The 21,776-nt window shown below is 42.0% G+C and overlaps 1 protein-coding gene across 1 annotated transcript; it reads right to left on the bottom strand.

Moving 5' to 3' along the window:
* Positions 1-9,464: 9,464 nt before the first annotated feature.
* On the bottom strand, positions 9,465-21,692 carry atox1 (antioxidant 1 copper chaperone). Its single transcript, XM_069898155.1, has 4 exons — positions 21,586-21,692; positions 14,950-15,025; positions 12,209-12,364; positions 9,465-11,097 (listed from the first exon to the last, which is right to left on the bottom strand). Exons 1-3 carry the CDS (start codon positions 21,589-21,591, stop codon positions 12,240-12,242), a joined length of 207 nt encoding a protein of 68 aa, XP_069754256.1. The 5' UTR covers positions 21,592-21,692; the 3' UTR covers positions 9,465-11,097; positions 12,209-12,239.
* Positions 21,693-21,776: the final 84 nt, after the last annotated feature.

The raw sequence follows: 21,776 nt of genomic DNA, 5'->3' as shown, positions 1-21,776 counted from the left end.
ATAGAGAATTGAGAGGATTGGAGTTAACTTCTCCAGATAAAGGTGTTGTTGTAGAAACTGGCATGGGCCCAAGTTAATCACGTCTTTTTTGGGATCGATGAAACAGCCTCTCAATTATAACCCTTTCCTCAATTTTATTTTTAAGCTACTTGACAATTGCATTAGTCCTGATTCTTGCACTCATGCAACTGAAGGTGTCAATCACCACCCCGATCTCATTCTTCACATGCTCAATCTCCGACTATTTCCTTCTTTTTCTGGATATCTGCTTCCATCTCAGGGGACAGGTGAGCAAGCCCACAGACTCCCAAAGCTGCTTTGACTACACGGCCTCCCACGTTGCCTCATAAGGATCTCAGTCCATTCTCACTATTTCTCTATTTCATATTTAATGATAATGAATTTATTATCATCTGCTTTGTACAATGTACTTGCTGCAGTCAAATAGATACTTGACAAAAAAAATCCCAACTACAATAGGTTACATTTCATTTAACTGAAAAATATAAATAAATGCAAAGGTAGATAATACATATATAGTTACCCTAATGCAATTAAAAAAGCGGTATTACAATTGTGAGACAGTCCTTCCATGTTGTCAATCATTAATATAACAAAGGAAGGTTCAAGACTGTGATAGCAGTTGGAAAGAAATTATTCTTGAACCTAGTGCTGGTCTTCAGGCCTCTATGTTTTCTCCCTGAAGGTCACATTGAGAAGAGGTCATGACCAGGGTGATGGAGGCCTTTTGCTCCAATGACAAGACTTTCCAAATCGTTGCCTTTATCCATGCATGGCTTCCACTCCACTATGAGAGTCATGGTGAATTTCCCACGCCTCCATTCTCACCCACACTCTTCTTGGACAGAGAACGGATAGATCTCCCATGGTCTTCACCTTCCACCCCACCAGCCTTTTTGTTCAATGGATCATCCTTCACAATGTGACAGCTTCATGAGAATCCACCACTAAATACATCCTCCCCATCTTACTTTCAGCATTTTTAAGGGGCTGTTCCCTTCGTGACCCTCTGGTCCACACTTCCATCCCCAGCAACTACTGTCCTTCTTACAGCACTTTTCCCATGCCACTGTAGATGTAACATCATTCATTTTACCACTTTGCTTCCCCCATTCCAATGACCCAAACAGTCCTTCCAACTGTAATTGCGATTCATTTCCTCTTCTTCCAATCTGATCTGCAATTTAGAGCTCCCTGTTACCTGCACTTTAATTGCATTTTGCTGTATTGTTTTAGCCTCATGAAAGCTTGATGGACAGCACTTCATCTTTCTTCTGGGCATGTTGCAGCCTTCTCACTAGGACTCACCAATACATTCTACAATTTCAAGCAACTGTTTGTAAACAGAACTGTCCATTTTTTGCCATCAGTTGCCCACCTTTTAATGTAGGCTCTGTATTCTTTCTCTTTGTCAGCTCTGATTGACCTGCTGGCCATGTTTTTGCTGATGAATAGATGGTTAGTGATTAATGAGCAATACACAAATGTGCTGGAGAAACTCAACAGGCATCCACAAGAAGTAAAGGGTGACCAATGCTTCGGGCCTGGGCTCTTTGTAAGGTATAGGCAAAATCAGACATGGGCCTGAATATAATAAAAAGGTGAAGGGGGAGAGGAAAGTTATTGATCAATTTAATTTTTTTTAATTTAGCCTTTTGGCCCACAAGCCCATGTTGCCCAATTACACCCAAGTGGCCTACAGCATATGTTTTGAACAGTGGGAGGAAACCAGACCACGTGGAGGAATTGCCAAAAGGCTGTTTAATCGATTTGGGGAATTATAAATGTTCAGCAGCTTTGAATTTAGTTTAGTTTAGAAGGACCCCACATGAAAGATGAAGCACATTAGCCAATATGTCATAGTTGAATTGCTTTATCTCAGAACGGAGATCACATCTTCCAGCTGCATGAGTGACAGGCCTGAAATTGGTATTGAGTAGTAAAGGATGATGGATAATTGACAGTAAATTTTAAAAAGAACTCAAGACAGAATAAAGCTAGCTGCCTGTTCATAATTTCCATGTTCGTTTCACAGCTGGCTATCAACTTAATGCAAGGCTTGATCTCTATTCTGCACCAACTGATACATCAACTGCTGACAAATGGCAATGGTTCAAGTGCAGTTCAGTCATCCGTAAAATAAGGAACACAAACTGTGTTAAAAAGAACCTCAGAAGCTGCGGTACATTCTCTGCCTTTGACTTGTTTGAATCCCACTGACGAGACACTGGAGCATAGATCAAGGGCAACATTTCAGTGCAGAAAAGATGGTAAAGGTCAAATCACCATTATTGTCATGTAATACCACATTTTTTAGAATCTATGCTATCGATTGCCCCTCTCAGGTAAAGGTAAAGCAAAATATGGTAAAAACACAGTGCTGGATAAACTCAGGAGATCAAACAGTGTATTTTATATAGCAAAGATAAAGATACATAACCAACATTTTGGCTTTGAGCCCTTCATCAAAGTAGGAGCAAGCAAAATGTAGGCAGGCACCCTAACAAAATGGTGGTTGGGAGGGTGGTGGGGGGGGAGAAGGAGAGGCAGGGAGAGGAACACAGTCCCATGATAGATGGATAAGGGAAGGAGGGCACACCAGCGAACAAAAGGAGGGGGGATGGCTCTGTGAATGGAGAGGGAAGGGGATGGAGAGCTGGAGGAAAGAAGACAGAGGGATGGGAAAGAGAGAGAGAACAGGAAGTGGGCTAGCAGAAACCGAAGAAGTCGATATTAACACTATCCGGTTGGATTGTGCCCAGACAGAAAATGAGGTCTTGCTCCTCCAATTGGTGAGTGGTTTGGGTTTGACAGTGCATGAGACCATGGACAAACTATATGCCTCTATACTGAATAGGAGAGGGAGAATTCTTCCCAGTATCCTCAGTAATATTTATTCTTCAGCCTATCACTGCAACAAAGATCACTGTCATGTTGCTATTTGTGGGAAATCATTGATTGCACACGCAAGATGCTTTCCTAACAACAAATTGACTTAATTTTACCTGATGTACTTTAGTTATGATGAAACAGCCAGGGATGTCTTCTAAAGTGCTATTTAAGTCTATTTTTCTTTCTTTAAATGTGGAAATGTGGAAAGTTAAGTACAGCACACTCGTGGTATTTACCAATTAATTTTTTTTTACAGAGTCGAGTGGGAATATGGAACAGATTGCTGGAGGAAGTTGAGGCAGGTACCATTGCAATGTATAAGAGAATAAAATTGAATAGGATACGGCTTGGATGGATATGACTCAAATGCAGTCAGGTGGGTCTAGTGTGATGGGCTATTTTGCTTAGCGTGGGCAAGTTGGGCTGAAAAGTTGGTTTCCACGCTGTGTGACTCTAAATATCTAATGTCTTAAAACAGCCATTCTCAATCTTCTTTGGGCTATGGGCCCCTTAGGACTCCACAAAAAGTTTATGGGCCCCTTCCCTGTGAACCAATCAAATTTAGTTGGTTTCTTCCGTACTTCCATCGACTACACAAAAAACATGAAAAATATTTCATTCTGTTGCCCTCCCCCCTTAAATGTGCTATGGTCCCCAGTTGGGAATGGGTGCCTTAAAATAACCGTTTGCAGTATTCTTTGGGGAAAACCCAAGTTTTTTTAATGGAGATTGTTTCTAAGTGTTTTTGGAATGTCCTAAAAAGAACTTGAAAGGTTAAAGTCAAATTCTTCTTTCTAAGCAGTTTTATTGCTGAAACATTTGGGTTGGATTTGTCTACAGCTTCTTCACATCCAAGAATTGAAATAAGCCAAATGTGTATTTAAAACAGCCTCTTGTTTAAATCAGCATTGCTGGAGATTAAATATTAAATTGCAACATCTGTCAAACTCAGTGAATGGCTGTTAGCAGGATTTGTTTTTTGGCTTTGACCATAGAGAGATGCACCATCTAGTGGAGAACGGCAAGATTTACCCCACATCATCTGTTTACCTTTAACATGACTGTTAACTGCAGACTTCCTTTACAGAGCTATCTATCACTGTCCAGATATTGACAGAAATCAGAATTTATTTTACTGACTATTTAATGTCTACCAAAACTAATGACCTGTCATATCTGGATCTTTTGCTTTTACCTTAACATTGTATTAATAATTTTTTAATTGTGAAACAGCACGATAACAGGCCCTTCCTGCCTGCCCATGAGCCATGCTACTCAATTAACCTAACCCCATTTGTCTTTGGAATGTGGGAGGAAACCCACATGGGCAAAACATACAAGCTCTCTACAGACAGTGGCAGATTCTGAACGGCTGTGGAAGGAAGACCGACATTTAACCAACAGCAGAGTTGGTGTCTTTTGTTTTTGGCAGAAGCTCAAGACTAGTGATGATGACTACTTGTCTTTGTATTGTGTCTTCGATGAAAAATAGGGGCTCATAAAAGAACACAATGATAATGAATTTACTGTCATACTCATAAGTACTCATGCACTTAAACTTGCTCCAGAAGTAACTCCAGTTGGAAAGAGATGGTAAATATAAAAGATAATACATCTTTCACAGTTACAATTTTAAAAAAGTTTTGTTAATTAAATAGTCCAGTATTGCAGTTAGGTTGTTTTTGTGGTTGCCTAATAGTTTATGATTAGAGTATTAAGGGAAGGTTTGAGAGCCTGATGGCCATTGGGGAAAAAATGTCCTTGAACTTGGATATTCTAAACTTTAGGCTTCTGTAATTTCTTCCTGAATGTCGCTGCCCAGAAGTTGTGCCCAGGGAAATTAAAGAAGAGGAAATGGGTTCTCTGAAGTGAGAGATATTAAAAAGGATAAATAAAAGGTTTATTATCATTTATGATATATGAAAGATATATCTCCACATCTCCATCGGGCACACAAAACTCAAAACGGTCAACCAGTTTACCTATCTCGGCTGCACCATTTCATCAGATGCAAGGATTGACAACGAGATAGACAACAGACTCGCCAGGGCAAATAGCGCCTTTGGAAGACTACACAAAAGAGTCTGGAAAAACAACCAACTGAAAAACCTCACAAAGATAAGCGTATACAGAGCCGTTGTCATACCCACACTCCTGTTCGGCTCCGAATCATGGGTCCTCTACCGGCACCACCTACGGCTCCTAGAACGCTTCCACCAGCGTTGTCTCCGCTCCATCCTCAACATCCATTGGAGCGCTTACACCCCTAACATCGAAGTACTCGAGATGGCAGAGGTCGACAGCATCGAGTCCACGCTGCTGAAGATCCAGCTGCGCTGGATGGGTCACGTCTCCAGAATGGAGGACCATCGCCTTCCCAAGATCGTGTTATATGGCGAGCTCTCCACTGGCCACCGTGACAGAGGTGCACCAAAGAAAAGGTACAAGGACTGCCTAAAGAAATCTCTTGGTGCCTGCCACATTGACCACCGCCAGTGGGCTGATAACGCCTCAAACCGTGCATCTTGGCGCCTCACAGTTTGGCGGGCAGCAACCTCCTTTGAAGAAGACCGCAGAGCCCACCTCACTGACAAAAGGCAAAGGAGGAAAAACCCAACACCCAACCCCAACGAACCAATTTTCCCTTGCAACCGCTGCAATCGTGTCTGCCTGTCCCGCATCGGACTTGTCAGCCACAAACGAGCCTGCAGCTGACGTGGACTTTTTGCCCCCTCCATAAATCTTCGTCCGCGAAGCCAAGCCAAAGAATCATGTACAAAGATATTTTACAGACTCAGGTCATTATTGAGTTCCACAACTTTAGGTAACTTAATTTCTCTAAAGAAACACAAAAATGCAGATGCTGACATCTTGAGCAAATAAAGAGCTGCTGGAAGAACTCAAAGGGTCAGGTAGCACCCATGAGTAGAAATGGTCCATCAACATTTCAATGCTCGGTAAAGGGTCCCCAGCTCATCGTTTGTTCAAGATCCCAGCATGTGCTTTTGTGTGTCTCTAGAGAAATCAAGTTTCTTGAAATTCATCTTTCACTGAGAGGGCATGTTAGACAATTGTGAAATATAATGGAAAGATGATCTTCAAATTAAATTGTAAATAATTATTTGAAGGCAAATTGACATTGAAAGCTCACACCAGTAGCTGACACCAGCACATTAGCATTTGGCTGTGGAAAATTCGAACAGGAATAGAGCAGCAGGGGAGAAACTTTGTAGACATTGACTCATGGAGAAATGTGGTCTATGGCAAGGTCGTATATTATTCTTACTTTAGCCAGCAAAATATAATCTTTCTTCTTTGCTGTTGATTCAAGCACATTCATGGGTACAGTTTTCACTTGCAGGCTTTTCCACACCATTTTATATTGATTATTGGTTTATCCCTTGGCACTACATAGGAAGTAGGACCAGGACTAAGCCAAAAATGGCCCATCAAACCTGCTCCGCCAAACACTATAAGTTGTTGCACAACAAAGTGATTTTTAGTTAATAACATTTCAACACGTCACAACATCATAAAATTGCATTTAATCTGTTGTGTCCAGATGCTTTTTTGGCACGTTGTTTCAAGCTGTCATAAGTAGGAGTTTAATCAAAGATAAACTGATGTTCTCATCATTTCTTCTTGTTTCATCCAGCATTCAGATTGCTAATGTTATCCGTAACATATTCCTTCTGGATGGATACAAACAGGAAATATAGTACATGTGCTCCTGACATGTCATTTGTAACCCTATCTTAAATTTTAGCTGACTGTGATTCTATTAATTTCAAAAAGATGAGGTCAGTGAGGAATGCATAAGGAAGGATTCCTGCAATTCATAGATTTACTGATGAAGGATGACCCTTGTCATTTTTCCCTGCAAACACGAGGTGCAACATTGTTCTTGTACTTCCTCACCATGTCATATAATGACATAAACAGCCCCTCCATGTGAGAAAAAGTATTCACGTGGTCCTGCTATAATCACATCTACTGCATTCAGTGCTCGTGATATGGCCTCCTTGACATCAGCAAGACCAAGCTCACACGAGGCAACCGATTTGCAGAGGACTTGGGCTATGTCCACAATGGCCATCATGTTTGCATGCCATTTAAACAATGATATGTCCGTCTTTCTCTACTCCCAGGATGAGGGCAACACAAACTGGAACAACACTTCATATTCTGCCAGTGCAGTGGATGGCCCAATAGAATGAATGTTCAATTTTCCAATTTCAGGCAATCCTCACCTGTGTTCTTGCATCTCCTTCCGATCCACGTCCAGTCCTCCTATTTTTGTTCCCTTTGTCATACATACGTCACTCGTCCTGGTTCCATCTATCGACAATCCAGACTGGAACTCCTCACCTATCTGGCTTAATCTGCCCTTTAACTCTTCCTTCATGCTTCCCACTTTAACCTTCCTCATCATATTCCAGCACTGCTAGTCCAAGTCACCACTTGTCACCACTGTTTCCTCTAAGCAGCGTTTGTGTGTTACCATAGTTACCCAAAATAATGTAATTAATAATTATACTTCTCAAACTAGTATCTTAACTGTTTCTGTTAACTTGTCAGTTTTTCAAATACAACATTTGCACATCACTAATTTAAGTCACCTCATTTTTCCTGTTCATAGTTGCAGCACATGTTTGGCGGACAGTGTTTATAGCATAAAGTTTATGAAGATCTGTTTCAAATTTTGTAGATAGCTTAGGTGTTTTTATTGAAAAAAATATTGATTCACTATTTCAAATTCAAAAGAAGCGAAGGGCATGAAGTGTAAAAAAACTGCAAGTTTGTTTAAAGATGAATGACAACAAAATGGTAGAAACAGCTACTATTTTGTAAACCTACATAAACTGTGCTTTGTGTGAAGATTTTCACATTAAGCATCTGGATAGCCTGTCAACTAACTAGTAATTGAATGAGTTTTGATTTATCCATTTCCAGGAAATTTAATAATAATAATCTGTGAATTGATGGGTGTTAATAATTTATTTAGACATTGCATCACGTAAAAATAAGAAATACGCATTGATGTTTTATTTAATGGAATGACAAACTGAACAAAGTAGTTCAAAGTATAGAATAAAATCTTAACTAAATGCATTACTTCATAGAATGCAATTATAGTTCTTTATATTAAAACATGCCAATAGTTTTATTAGTCATGAGATAGGCTGTGCCAAAATTATCTTAAAACAATTTTAAGTTTATATTTGCACAAGCATTCAATGCACATACTTTTATTACAGAAAAAGAATTGCACAACATAAGATTTTTGTGAACAATGATTTCTAAAATTTAGAGGAAACATTATTTGTCACACCCTTCAGCCATTGCATCACCCATCTATCTCCCCACCGAGCTCCATCTCCCCATTATCCAGTCTGCTTCCACCAATCACACACCTATGATTGCCTCCTAACTACCCATCAGCCTTCTTTCTGTTGTGAGTCCACCTATCACCAACTGGCCCTGTCTCACCTCTCCTCCATGATACTATCTATTCTTCCCACTCCACTCTCAGTCCTACTTCAGGGCATTGACCAGAAACAACAATGTATACCTTCCACAGGTATGCACAACCTGTTAGGCTCCCCCTGTAGTGTTTTTTGCCATACATTTCAATGAGTAGAGGCCAAACCAAGTCAACATTTTCACACATCTTCATTTCAGAAATTGTACTAAAGAATAATTCTTTATCCCACAAAAGTGGCCTCAATCTCTGACCAATTACACAAGTTCATCAATGATTTTAATCAGTGCAGAATCACAACCTGATCCCTTTACATTTTAAGAACCAATCAAATGACACCTTTCACAATCTTAGCAGAGATCTTTAAAAGCACTTAAACATGCATCATGTGCATCTTCCCCACACCCCACCCCAAATGCTGTAACTTGGTAAGCAATTATAATCTTGCTAGCTTTCTCCTTTCTCCTAAATTCTCCTTTCTCTCCTAAAGGCCTCACTACTATTTTTTGCAAAATTGTGCAATGAGGTTCCTGCATTAAAGCAATCTTTCCTTGTAACTATTGTAACTATTCAGGCAATATCTTGGTGGATCTTTTCTGCATTCTTTCTATTGCTATCTCTATGTTGTATGGCAACCACAAACTCCAAATGTGGTCTAACCACCATTTTATACAGCTGCAACGGCCGAACCATAGAAAGGATGTGATTAAACTAAAAAGTGTGGAGAAAAGATTCACAAAAGTACTACCTGGACTGGAGAGCTTATAAAGAGAAAGGGTGCTGGGTATATGGAAGAAGCTGCCAGAGGTGGTGATCGAGGCAGTCACAATTAAAAAGTTTAAAAAAATAGTTGGACAAGTGTATGAACAGGAAAGGTTGAGGGATATGGGCTAGAGACAAACATCATTAGGATAGGCTTCCTTTGTCAGCATGGGCCAAAGGGCCTGTTTCTGTGCTGTGTCATTTTATGGACTAATGAATGAATAAAACTAAATGGAATGCAGAAGTCAGGTCTTCATGGCAACTGAAGAACTGAAATGCATCACCAATACAACTAGCTTCACAGGGCTATTTTTAAGTCGTCTCAGTTTTATTAAAATTCTTGCGATTTTTTAACTTCACTCTGAGCTATATTTTGCCCAGCTTTAGGACTTTATGGTAGAAAAATTGAACATTTCCAGCTCATCTCCGATCAGAACAATCAGTAGGTCACTGAGAATTACCTTATGAATTAAAAAATACAATATAATTAATTTTCAGCCTTTCTGTAAGATCATTCGGAAGCTATGACAGAAAACTGCAACCAAAGGTGAGAAAAGCTAAACACCTTCTCAATAAAACATGACCAAATCCAAAAATCACATCTACTGCAGGCTCACTTCTTTCAGTCTCAAAATATAGTTTCAACATCATTCCTGCACATCAAGCAATATTTCCTGAAACGTAGCCCCAATTTTTTTTTTCTCTATCCTCTTGTAATCTAACAGTAAGAGTATTGGCATCATATGCTGCTTCCATTCAGTTTGCTTTAAGACTATGCAATTAACTTGGTTTTGCAACCTTTACAGTATATTTTGTCTTGGCAGGTGAGAGACAAAAGAGTAGAAAACATTGGTGGAGTTTCTAATTAAACTGATGTAGCAAGGGTGACCAAATACCAAGGGAGTCTTTCCTCTATATAACCATGTACAAATACCATAATAGGGCAGAGAATTAATTATGGAGTCTGCAAGAAATATTTATCATTTTGCAAAGTTAAGGAATTGTATGTTAACCTCCACTCTGTTAGAAAAAGGATAGATTCAAAGTAATTGATAGAATTAAAAGGATAATAGATTTCTCTCGAGCAAGTTTATGGTTTCGGTCTGAATTCTTCCCAAACAATGAAAGGCAGCAATCCTCATCACTTTTAACAAGTGTCTGCAGTGCTGGAAACTACAAGGCTATAGATCAAGGGCAAATTATAGCATTAGACTGGAGACCTCATTCATAGCCAGCATGGGTTGTATATTGCTCTGGTTCAACAAGACCTCAGGCATATCAGTTTTTACATCCTCAGCTCAATCCTACTTAAATTTTTGCAGATTTTATATGGCGGAATTAGTTAATGCACAGATACTACAGCATTCCAATTAATGATACCAACCCCTTTGCAACCATTAATCTGTACAAGGGACTTTGAAGTCCTAACTAGCTTTTCTAGGAACATTGCATTATTTGATGATCTGCTTACTACAATTTTTCAAAAGATGTAAACAACAGAACTCTGAAATTAAACCAAATTAACATTCAGTCCCTGCTGAGAATTTAATAATGATTCAGGCAAAACAGAAAGAACAATTGCCACATCAGTTACTACAGTAACCTAGCAATTTTAATAATTCAACAATTAAAACAAATGCAAGGGGAAATGCTCATAGGAGCTACTTTAGTCGTTACTGAGAAAGACATTCATTTATTGTGCAATAAACATAAAAGAAAATAATTATAGATCTATTCAAAGAAATTACAAATGAAGGCAATTCCAGCAATATAGCAGTCTAAACATCACTTTGCTTTCCATTCAATTGGAGGTTAATAATTATTAAGGCAAAAGCTTTTAATTATGTTCACAAAGAATCCAGCTGTTGTTGTCTGTAATTTGATTCTATGGATTTTAGTGCAAGAAAAACACTTTGATTTCATCCGTCCGGCTGTTATTCCTGAAAGGAACAAAAATGCAGTCAGTTCTGTTTTGAGAAGTACACTTGCAACAGTGAAAATTCAGAATAGTGAAAATAGATTTTACAGGAAAGAAGAACTAATTGTGGCATGAGAGGAAAGAGGAAGGAAAACAATGGAAAATCAAGAAAGGAGGAAAGGGGGAAAACAAGGCCTTGATTTGGGAATAGGAAAGAATAATAGGGGAAAAGGATACAGGAATAGGAGAGAATAACAGGGGGATAGGAGAGAGGGTGTGGATTACATGGGAATGAACAATTAAAACAGTTACAAAATGGAAGATTGTGGGGTAGAAGCAATCAGATCTCTATGGTAGAAAACAGGCAAGGGAAGTTGGGACTGGGAGTGGACTTGAGAGTGAGAAGGTTAGAGTGGGAAAGAGATGGGAGAAGAAACAAAAGCTTATAGTTTCAGCTGGACACCAAAACTGTGTCCCAAAATCCACCCTTTATGTGAATTCTGAACCACTCATCAGTGAATAACATAGCAGTGGAGAATGGTGATTTTCGTTTGTCATTATTTTCTAAATGCATCTAAGTCTGATTCGTATTTAACTGCATCCATTTATAGGAGAAAGTATGCCAATCATTCAATGGGTGGTCTTAGAAAGCGAACACAGGTTTCTTCGTAAAAGCAAATTTGCATAAAGCGAGTATTCATTAAGTGTGGCAACACACACCATGATCATAAAACCCAGCCTTCCCTTGTCCTTCTGGTTTGGGTTCCTTCCCCCACTCCCCACCCCCATTTGGCTCATATTTATCCTACCAAAGTGCAAAATTGTTCACTTACAGTTAACACATCTATGGCATGTAAAGGATTAGAACGTTAATCCCTGCACTTCCGTCTGCACAGTATAAACATTTTTTTTCATTCACTTATCAATAAACACAATTCTACTTTTTTTTAAACCAATAAAAAAGCTAACAAAGTGGTTATTGAATATATAACAGGAAAATTATAGTTCAAGATTCTGCAGATCTCAGGAGGTAAGTTTTAGGTATTAAATGCTAATCAGAAACATGGACAGAGCTCAATATATTTCATTTATGTTTCAAAAAACTTCCAGCAAAATGTACGATGAGTGATTACCTTTTTAGTAATATTGACCATCAAAGGTGCTCTACTTTTTTCCAATATATTGCACGTCTTTTCCCGTCTTTTTCAGGCAGTCTGTCAGCTCCTTCACACTGTGGTTAGATTCAATCAGAACTTTCTTGTTTGATAGGTCAATATCAAACTGTACATCTGTAGTAAGTGAAAGAAAAGCCATGATCAAGGCAGGTCATTCTATTTTAGATATTTAAAAATTTGAAGAGCTCAAAAAGTAAGAATGATTTTAAAAATTGCATTCTAATCTCCATTATGACATGGCAGATTAAGAGAACTATGTATTATTATAACTAAGGTAAATGAGTTGGGAATTTCAACGACTAAACAATGCACCATCATTGCAAAATGGTATTGCATTTTCTACTTCAGATGTAACCAACCATAACAATTCAAATGAAACTTTCACGGCCAAAACAAGAATCAATAAATCAATGGGAATAAACATTTCCAATTACCAAAACTGGACCAACCATGTCGATCCAGCTTAAGAAGTTTACCATATTCCCCATTCCCATTTAACAACTTCTACACATGCAAAATCAAAGGTGGAATAGCAGGGAGAATGCGGCTCTGGAGCCAGCTGCAGGTGTGTGTGAAGCAACATTCAGGTGGTAGAGTTGAAAGTGTTGATCTGGCACCTGAAAGGTCCACAGTGGGGAGAGGCACTGCGGAGCAAATGCTGGATCCTGTCGACTGTGGCCGATGTCCCGCCCACTTTCAGGTGCCTAGGGGGAGCGCACTTGGGTATTTTAGGCGGCTTTACGTTGGGGTATTCTGGTCAACTGAAAGTGGCTTTAGCTAAATGCATCAGTATGTTTGGGGGGGGGGGGGGGGGTGTTTGCCCAAGATTGGAAAAGTTGCAGAAGATGGTGAATGCAGCTCAGAACATCACGCAACCCTCCCTCTCTTCCATCAACTTCTCATTGCTTAGAAACACTCTGAAGAACTCATCCCACCCTTGCACAATCTCTTCTCGCTCCTTCCATGAGGGAGGATCAAGATTGTGAAAGTGTGAACCAACAGCCTTAAAGATGCTTTCCTGAATGAACCTCACAACGGTGATATCTTGCTGCCCTTGTATGTACTAATTGATCTTTTCACTGTGATACTGTACTCTTTAATTTTGCTCTTATTCTTTTACCTATAAAACTGTAGGCATGTTACAGCTGACTTGTTACACTGCTTGCAAATAACCCTTGTCAATGCCCCAGTTATAATGTGCCAACAAACAAACTTGAATGTGAAACAGAACAACAAAATAATGTGAAAATCAATGCATCAATGTCATTCTGAAATGGACTTTTCAATTTTACCAAGCCAAATTTCAGATATTCCTGACAAATACCATTTTGTTGTCCACCTAAGTAACCAGAAAAAAAAAACAAAATGCAATTTCATGACAGGTTAGGAACAGCTACAAAGATACAATATTTTGTTTTGAGTAGAAAATCTATTTGTCTTTCCATTAGGTTAAATAGACAAATCTATACATAGCATTCGAGAGTCACAAATAGAATTTACAAATAAAATCTCATGAGGTGGAAGAAGGGTCAAACAAAGCATCTTCGAGAAAAATAGTATTAAGAGGCCTTAAATTTCACTGGCTAAGGCCCAGACAACCAAGATATTGCTGCCTGCTATGGAATGTCATAATGGAGAAGCACAGAGACTTGAGGTTGCAGGACTTGGGACACTTCAGAAATAGAGGTCATCAAGTAATTTGAAATGATGGATGAAAATTTTAAAATTGAAGCATTGCAACACTAATTTGAGACCATGCATCAGCTACCTCTATCTTGAGGTTTTGAAATATGTATTAAATGAAATTTCATTACTCATAGAGCTGCAAATTTCTAGAATTCCCTACTGTAGAAACAGCAGATATTTAGTCATTGAACACCAAGTCCTACACTTTATCTTTGACAGTGTAAGCCTATCACATAACCTTTGATGGTGCACAAAACCATAATGTATCTACCTGGATTTCTTTTGTCTTCTTTTCGTGCTTCTTTTAAAATTGAAGGAAGGAGAATAGTATAGAAAGTGGTCTTCGAATAAAGAAAGATTACATGGCAGTCAATGGCAGTGATCGTATTCTCATTACATTCCTTCGTTCAACGATAACTCTATAAACTGGTGTCACTGTTCACAAAGACATTAGGGAGATAATCAAACAACCAAAAGCTATGCTAGGAGAAGGCAAAGTACAGTCACAGCAAAATGAAGAGAAGATATAATAAAGAGAGTGGGTTTTTCAGCATTGAATGGAAGCAAGTGAGGTAATTTTATAAACAAAAAAAACCAAGGAAATTATAAAATAATTTTGGACGACAAGCTCAACAGTATGACAGGTATCAATGGATTTTTAGAGACCTAAAGATATAAGGCTAGTATTGCTGAGATTAAAAAAAAAGCATCCCTGATCTTATGAAATGGCAGTACAAGTGCTAATCTATTCCTGTGTTTTTCTTTTGCAGTGAAGTTGAAATTTAGGGCTGATCTCCAGAAGTAGCACATTAATGCGAGTTAGGAGATGAGCAAACTGGTATTCCTCATTTCTTTAATATGCCATTATTAATTTAAGATTTTGCAATCTTCTCTCGTGATAAAATATGAATAATATTGAACCTCTGGTTGATCTTCCAGAGATTAGCATCTGAAGCAAAATATTTGAATAGGAGCTAGATCAAAATCTCATCTATGATTGACTTTGAACTTACCTTCTAGTTTTTGTAACACTCGAGTCACTGCATTAGAACAGCCTTCGCATGTCATATCCACAAAGAATTCGTGCTTCTGCAGATTAAATGAAGATTTAAAAATTACCTTCTTTCAAGAGTAATTTCTGATTTTTAAGTTGTCAAATTAGATTCTCAAATTTTGTAATAGTTGAGATTAGTTAGAAAATTGATCTGCAAGTGCCGTTTTTTTTTAAAGTTCATAAAGTTGACTGGTCAGACAAGTTTAAACAGAAGCGGAGCGAGAACCTCGGAGAGTGGTTGGAGTCTGTGATACAGATAGAGCCAGCAGCATATAAAAAGCAAGATAGCTCAAGCAGAGCAGCCATTGTTGGAGCGGCCCAGTGTAGGAGTGGCGAGTTAGAAGCTTTGGCTTGTGTGCCCACTGTAGGTGTGGTGAATTTGAGGATTTGGTTCAAGAGCCCAGTGTAGGTGTGGGCTTTGGTTTGAGAGGCCCAGTATAGGAGTGGCAAGTTACAGGCTTTGGCAAGCAGAGGCCAAGGTGGTGGTGCAGAGGCTGAGATAAGGTAAGGACAACCCTGTCGAACAAGAGAATTCAGCACGGAAGCACAGGTAAGGTCAGATTTTTCAAACATTTTTCCCCCTCTAGTTCATACAGTGGAATGCAGCCAGTGCAGGAACATGCTCCTCTTGCAGAATGTGGATAATCAGGGAAGCCAACAATATCCTTGATGATTTATGAGAAGCACATCCAACTGCAGCTCCTTACAAACCATGTTAGGGAATTGGAGCTGGAGTTGGGTGAACTCCAGATCAGTCAGCAGGTTAAAGGGATGCATCATAAGTAGGAGGCAGGAGGAAAGTAGATGGGTGACAGTCAGGACAAGGAAAGGGTACAGGTAGATAGTGCAGGATGCTCTTTGAGGCTGTTCCCCTCAATAACACATATACCATTTTTGGATGTTGTTGATGGGGATGACCTACCAGTCATGGCAGTCAGGTCTCTGGCACAGAGTCTGGCCCTGTAGTGAGGGGAGGGAGAAGAGGTGAGCTGTATTAATAGGGAATTCAATAGTGAGGGGAACAGATTGAGAATCCAGAATATGTTGGCTCCCAGGTACCAGGATATCTTAGATTGAGTTCACAGCATTCTCAAGAGGGAAGATGAGCAGTCAGATGTCATGGTCCATGTAGGTGATGATGTCCTATCAAGAGGAGGTGTGAACTTGGACAGGTCTTCCAGGATTATGATTTCAGGATTGCTACCTGTGCCATGTGCTATTATGTTAGAAATAGGATGATAATGTTGCTTAACACGTGGCTAGAGATGGTGTAAGAGGGAGGGCTTCAGATTTCTGGCCCATTGAGCTCTCTTCCAGGGAAGGTGGGGCCTGTACCGGCAAGACAGTTTGCATCTGAACTGAAGTGGGACTAATATTCTTGCGGAAAGGTTTGCTCATGCTGCTCCAGTGGGTTTAAACTAAATTTGCAGGGGGGTGGGAACCAGAACTCCAAAGCAGATAGTGGAGTGGAGGAAGAAAAAGATGATCTTAAGACTGCATAAAAAGACAAAAATTAAATGGTTGTGCATGGTGGAAATTATGTTCTCAGGTGTATCTGTTTAAATGCAAGAAGTATTGTTGGAAAGGCAGATGAGCTTAGAGTGTGGATTGGCGTGTGGATTCTGACATTTTTGCCATTAGTGATATATGGTTGCAGGACTGGCAGCTCAATGTTCAGGGGTCTGTTATTTCAGACTTGATAAAGTCGGAGGGAGAGGAGTAACATTACTCATAAGGGAAAATATCACAGCTGTGCTCAGACAGGACAGACTGAAGGGCTCATCTACTGAGGCTACATGGGTGGAGCTGAGGACTGGGAAAGGCATGACCACATCAATGGGCTTGTATTATTGACCACTTAATAGTCAGAGAGAAATGGAGGAGCAAATCTACAGGGACATAGCAAACAGCTGCAGGAAAAAGTTGTGATAGTAGGTGACTTAAACTTTCCACATATTTCCCATATTGTAAAAAGGGTTGGATGGCTTAGTTAGTCAAATGAGTTCAGGAAAGTTTTCTAAATAAATATATCGAGGTACCAAAGAGAGAGAGAGAGAGAGAGAGCAATACTGGATCTCCTATTAGGCATAGACTAGAAGGGCCAAAGGGCCTTGTTTCTGTACTATAGCGTCCTATGGCTTTTGTTCTATGAAATTAGACAGGACAAGTGACAGAAGACATTGGGTTCAGTGATCATAATGCCTTTAGTTTCAAGTGAAACACAAAAATCTCACGCACCATGATTGTCGTAAAAACATCAAAATTGCTGGAGGAACTCACGGTATTAATAGGAAGTAAACATAGATAACCAATGTTTTGGGCCTGAGGCCTTTTTCAAGTCATAATTTCCATAATTATCTTGAAATTAGATAGATCTGGTCCTCGGGCTGAGATTCTAAATTGGAGAAAGACCAATTTTGAGGAAATGAGAAAGGATCTAGAAAGCATGGACTGAGAGATTGTTTTCCAGCAAGGATGTGCTTGGTAAGTGGGAGGCCTTCAAAGGTGAAATTTTGAGGGTAGAATTTGTATGTTCTTGTAAGGATTAAAGGCAAAGTTAATAGGCATAAAGAACCTTGGTCTTTTGAGGGATATTGGGGATCTGGTTAAGAAGAGAGAGGTGTAGAGCAGCAACAAAGAGCAATTGAGGTTCTTGAGGAGTATAAAAAATGCAGAAAAAAACGTGAGAAAACAGGAGGGCTAAAAGAAGACGAGTTTGCTTTGGCAGACAAGATGAAGAAAAATGCAAAGGGCTTCTACAAATATATTAAGAGCAGAATAATAGCAAGGGACAAAATTAGTCCTCCTGTAGATCAGAATGGTTGTCTATGTATAAAACCAGAAGAGATTGGGGCTAGATCTTAAATGGTTTTTTTGCATCCGTATTTACTCAGGTAAATACAGATGTGTCAGGTAAGAGTTCAAGGGAAGTAACAGGAATAAGCAGTGAGGTGAAGCATTTTGACTGTTGAAAGGCCTGGACAGAGTAGATGTGGCAAAGTTATTTCCCTATGGTAGCGGAGTCTACGACAAGTGAACTCAACTTCGGGAATGAAGGGTGTGCATTTAAAACAGAGATGCAGAGGAATTTCTTTAGCCAGAGAGTGGTGAACCTCTGGAATTTGCTACCAATGGTAGATGTGGACGGAAAGTGGTTGTGTATATTTAAGGCAGATTCTTAGGTATCTGAATTGTCAGGGTATCAATGATTATGGGTAGAAGGCAGGGTAGTGGGGCTGAGTGGGCGAATAGATCAGTTCATGATGGAATGGCAGAGCAGACTTGACAGGCTGAATGGGCCACTTCTGCTCCTATATCTTGTGGCCTTATGGAACTAATACAGATTAGAGGAGGAGATGCTTGCTGTGTTAAAGCAAATAAAGGTAGACAAATCTCCAGGGCCTGACAAGGTATTCCTCGGACCTTGACCGAGGCTAGTGCAGGGGCCCTGTCAGGTATATTTAAAAAATCCTTAGACACAATAAGTATTGGAGGGTAGTTCATACTTTCCTATTGTTTAAAAAAGCTCCAAAAATAACCCAGGAAACTATAGGCTGGTGAACCTGACATCAATAGTAGGCAAGTGGTCTAATAGTCAGACTGACTTGGGATAGTCAACATGGTTTTGTGTGTGGCAGGTCGTTTTTAACAAGTTTTTTTTTTGGAGGTTATCAGGAAAGCTGATGAATGAAATACTGTGGATGAAATACATGGACTTTAGTAAGGACTTTGACAAGGTCTTATACGGGAGGTTAGTCAGGAAGGTTTAGTCGCTTGGTAATCATGCTGAGGTAGTAAAATGGATTCGTCATTGGCTTTATGAATGCTAATGAATGATTGCCTCTCTGACTGGAGGCCTGTGACTTGTGGTTTGCCTCAAGGATTGGTGCTGTTTGTCATCTATATAATTCTTAAAAGGAGCCCCACACGCCACCTCCCCCCCCCCCCCCACCGAGGGTAATAGCACATTTAATTAAAGCCTTGACTTCTTTTCATCTCATATAATTTTTTTTTAACGTTTTTGGTAGGAGAGAGATATGAAACCAAAACTTGACTGCTTCACAGGGAAGGAGGCCCATAAATGTTGAACAGACTCCTAGGGGATCCCTAGCTGAAATAAGGTTGAGAACGACTGCTCTCAACTCTACATCGAATGCTAGAAACAATAAAAAACACACATCCCCAATAGATTGCAATCATCTTCAGCTGACACAAAGCTATTTTTACTTCATTGTTATTTTTCACCTTAAAGGCCATTCTGGTCCATGAAACTTGTGATACCCAACTGCACCAATAAAACTATAAACTGAAAAAAAAGGCACCACTGCTGGAGCTGCTGCAACAGCAGCATTACCACAGGACAACAGGGACACCCAGTCCAACTGTCATCGTCTCCATACAGGCTTTAAACAGCCTGTTGAAGGAGTCAATAGTGGTTTATTTTAAAATCCTGCAACCATGGGGTCTGCGCTGAAGATGGCATTGCAGCAGCCACAAGGGAGCAGAGGACTGGAATGGGGCACCAGAAAACAGGGACCCCCCCCCCCCCCACCACTTTTGAGGAGAAGACCTACAGGATGTTGACCATGGTAGCAGATCAGCGAAAAGTTCAGAGCCTGAAGGGCCCACAAGAGGCAGGATGTTGGCACCTCAAGGCGAGGAACTTGGGCAGGATGCGGGCGAATGCGGTCATGGGTCTGGCTCAAATGCTGGAGTCTGGCTGAAGAAGTAGCAGGTATCAGACCGGGACGCGAGAGGGTGCTGAGGGGGCTGAAGCCTTTCTAATCATGTCGGCGGTTCAGATATCCACTCACAAGGCAGCTTGAAAGGATCCAACCCGGTGAGTGTCATCCAAAGTCATCCGGGTCCCTGCCTGACCATGGAGGTAGTCAGGGAACCCATTTGAACTTACCCAGGACACGTTGACTGGCCTGAACAGCAAAATGGCAGACCTGGCTACTCTTGTGTCATCAGCCTTTACGTGGTGGCATCGCAGGGAAACCCCTGTTGAAGTGTCTGCGGTGATCGATGGCGGGTGGGGAGAGGGGTTGCTGCCAGGGCCCGGGGTGAAGTTGGGGGTGGGGAGGGGGGTGAGAGGTCGCTGCCATGACGGGTGGGGGGGGTGGAAGATTGATGTTGCAGGGAAGGCAGAGGGGTTACTACCCCGGGGGGGGGGGGGGGAGGAGGAGTCAGCTGCCGCGGGGGAGAGAGAGGAGAGGAGGGGTTGGCTGCCATGGGGGGGCAGAAGGGTGTGCAATTAACAGTGGGAGGAAGACTGACAGCTGGTGGGGGGGGGAAGACTGACAGCTGATGGAGGGGGGGAAGACTGACAGCTGATGGAGGGTGGAGACTGACAGCCGATGGAGGGGGGAGACTGACAGCCGATGGAGGGGGGAGACTGACAGCTGATGGAGGGGGGAGACTGACAGCCGATGGAGGGGGAAGACTGACAGCCGATGGAGGGGGGAGACTGACAGCCGATGGAGGGTGAAGACTGACAGCCGATGGAGGGGGGAAGACTGACAGCTGATGGAGGGGGGAAGACTGACAGCTGATGGAGGGGGAGACTGACAGCTGATGGAGGGGGGAAGACTGACAGCTGATGGAGGGGGGAGGCTGACAGCTGATGGAGGGGGGAAGACTGACAGCTGATGGAGGGGGGAGACTGACAACTGATGGAGGGGAAGACACTGACAGCTGATGGAGGGGGGAAGACTGACAGCTGATGGAGGGGGTAAGACTGACAGCTGATGGGGGGAGACTGACAGCTGATGGAGGGGGAAGACTGACAGCTGATGGAGGGGGGAGACTGACAGCTGATGGAGGGGGGAGACTGACAGCTGATGGAGGGGGGAGACTGACAGCTGATGGAGGGGGGAGACTGACAGCTGATGGAGGGGGGAGACTGACAGCTGATGGAGGGGGGAGACTGACAGCTGATGGAGGGAGAGACTGACAGCTGATGGAGGGGGGGAGACTGACAGCTGATGGAGGGGGGAGACTGACAGCTGATGGAGGGGGGGAGACTGACAGCTGATGGAGGGGGGAGACTGACAGCTGATGGAGGGGGAGACTGACAGCTGATGGAGGGGGGAGACTGACAGCTGATGGAGGGGGAGACTGACAGCTGATGGAGGGGGGGAGACTGACAGCTGATGGAGGGGGGAGACTGACAGCTGATGGAGGGGGAGACTGACAGCTGATGGAGGGGGGAGACTGACAGCTGATGGGGGCACGGAGGAGACTAGTTTGCGTGACACGTCATCAGAGGGGCGGGACCCCCGCGGGACCCCCCCCCCCCCCTTCAATCACGGGGCTGGCGATTTCCTCGGGCTGGAGGCGCCTTTGCCCCACTCATGGCGCCTGGGTCCCAGGAGGTCTCCCCGGGTGCTGCAGTTTAACAGCCTCTCTTCCTCTGGGTGGAAGGGGAATTTCTGGTGACGGGAAACCCCTTGCGCGCCATCACTTTTCCAGCTTTGTTCTGTGACAATAAAGGAACTTCAACCCCGCACGTTGCTGGAGGTGGGACACGGGGAGAACGCGCACACTCCGACCCGGGTCCCGTCCCGCCAACGCGAATCCTCAAATCCCTTACCGACATCGCCGTGACCGCACCGCAGCGGGGATGAGGGAGGAGAAAGCAGAGGACGCGGTGCGCAGGCGCAAGCGGCCGTCACGTGAGGGGGCCCTGCGGCGCAGGCGCAGGCGGGGACGACCGTCACGTGAGGGGGCCCTCCCGCGCAGGCGCAGGCAGGGACAACCGTCACGTGAGGGGGCCCTCCCGCG

This window comes from Narcine bancroftii, chromosome 9, assembly GCF_036971445.1.
Source record: "Narcine bancroftii isolate sNarBan1 chromosome 9, sNarBan1.hap1, whole genome shotgun sequence".
NCBI classification, from domain to species: Eukaryota; Metazoa; Chordata; class Chondrichthyes; order Torpediniformes; family Narcinidae; genus Narcine; species Narcine bancroftii.
This window is presented reverse-complemented; position numbering and strand designations above follow the sequence as displayed.

Excerpts from the sequence above, each read along its gene's own strand:
- atox1 (XM_069898155.1), bottom strand. Across the intron at positions 12,365-14,949 it reads AGTGTTACAAAAACTAGAAG|ATGTACAGTTTGATATTGAC; the intron begins GTAAGTTCAAAG and ends CACTTACTACAG.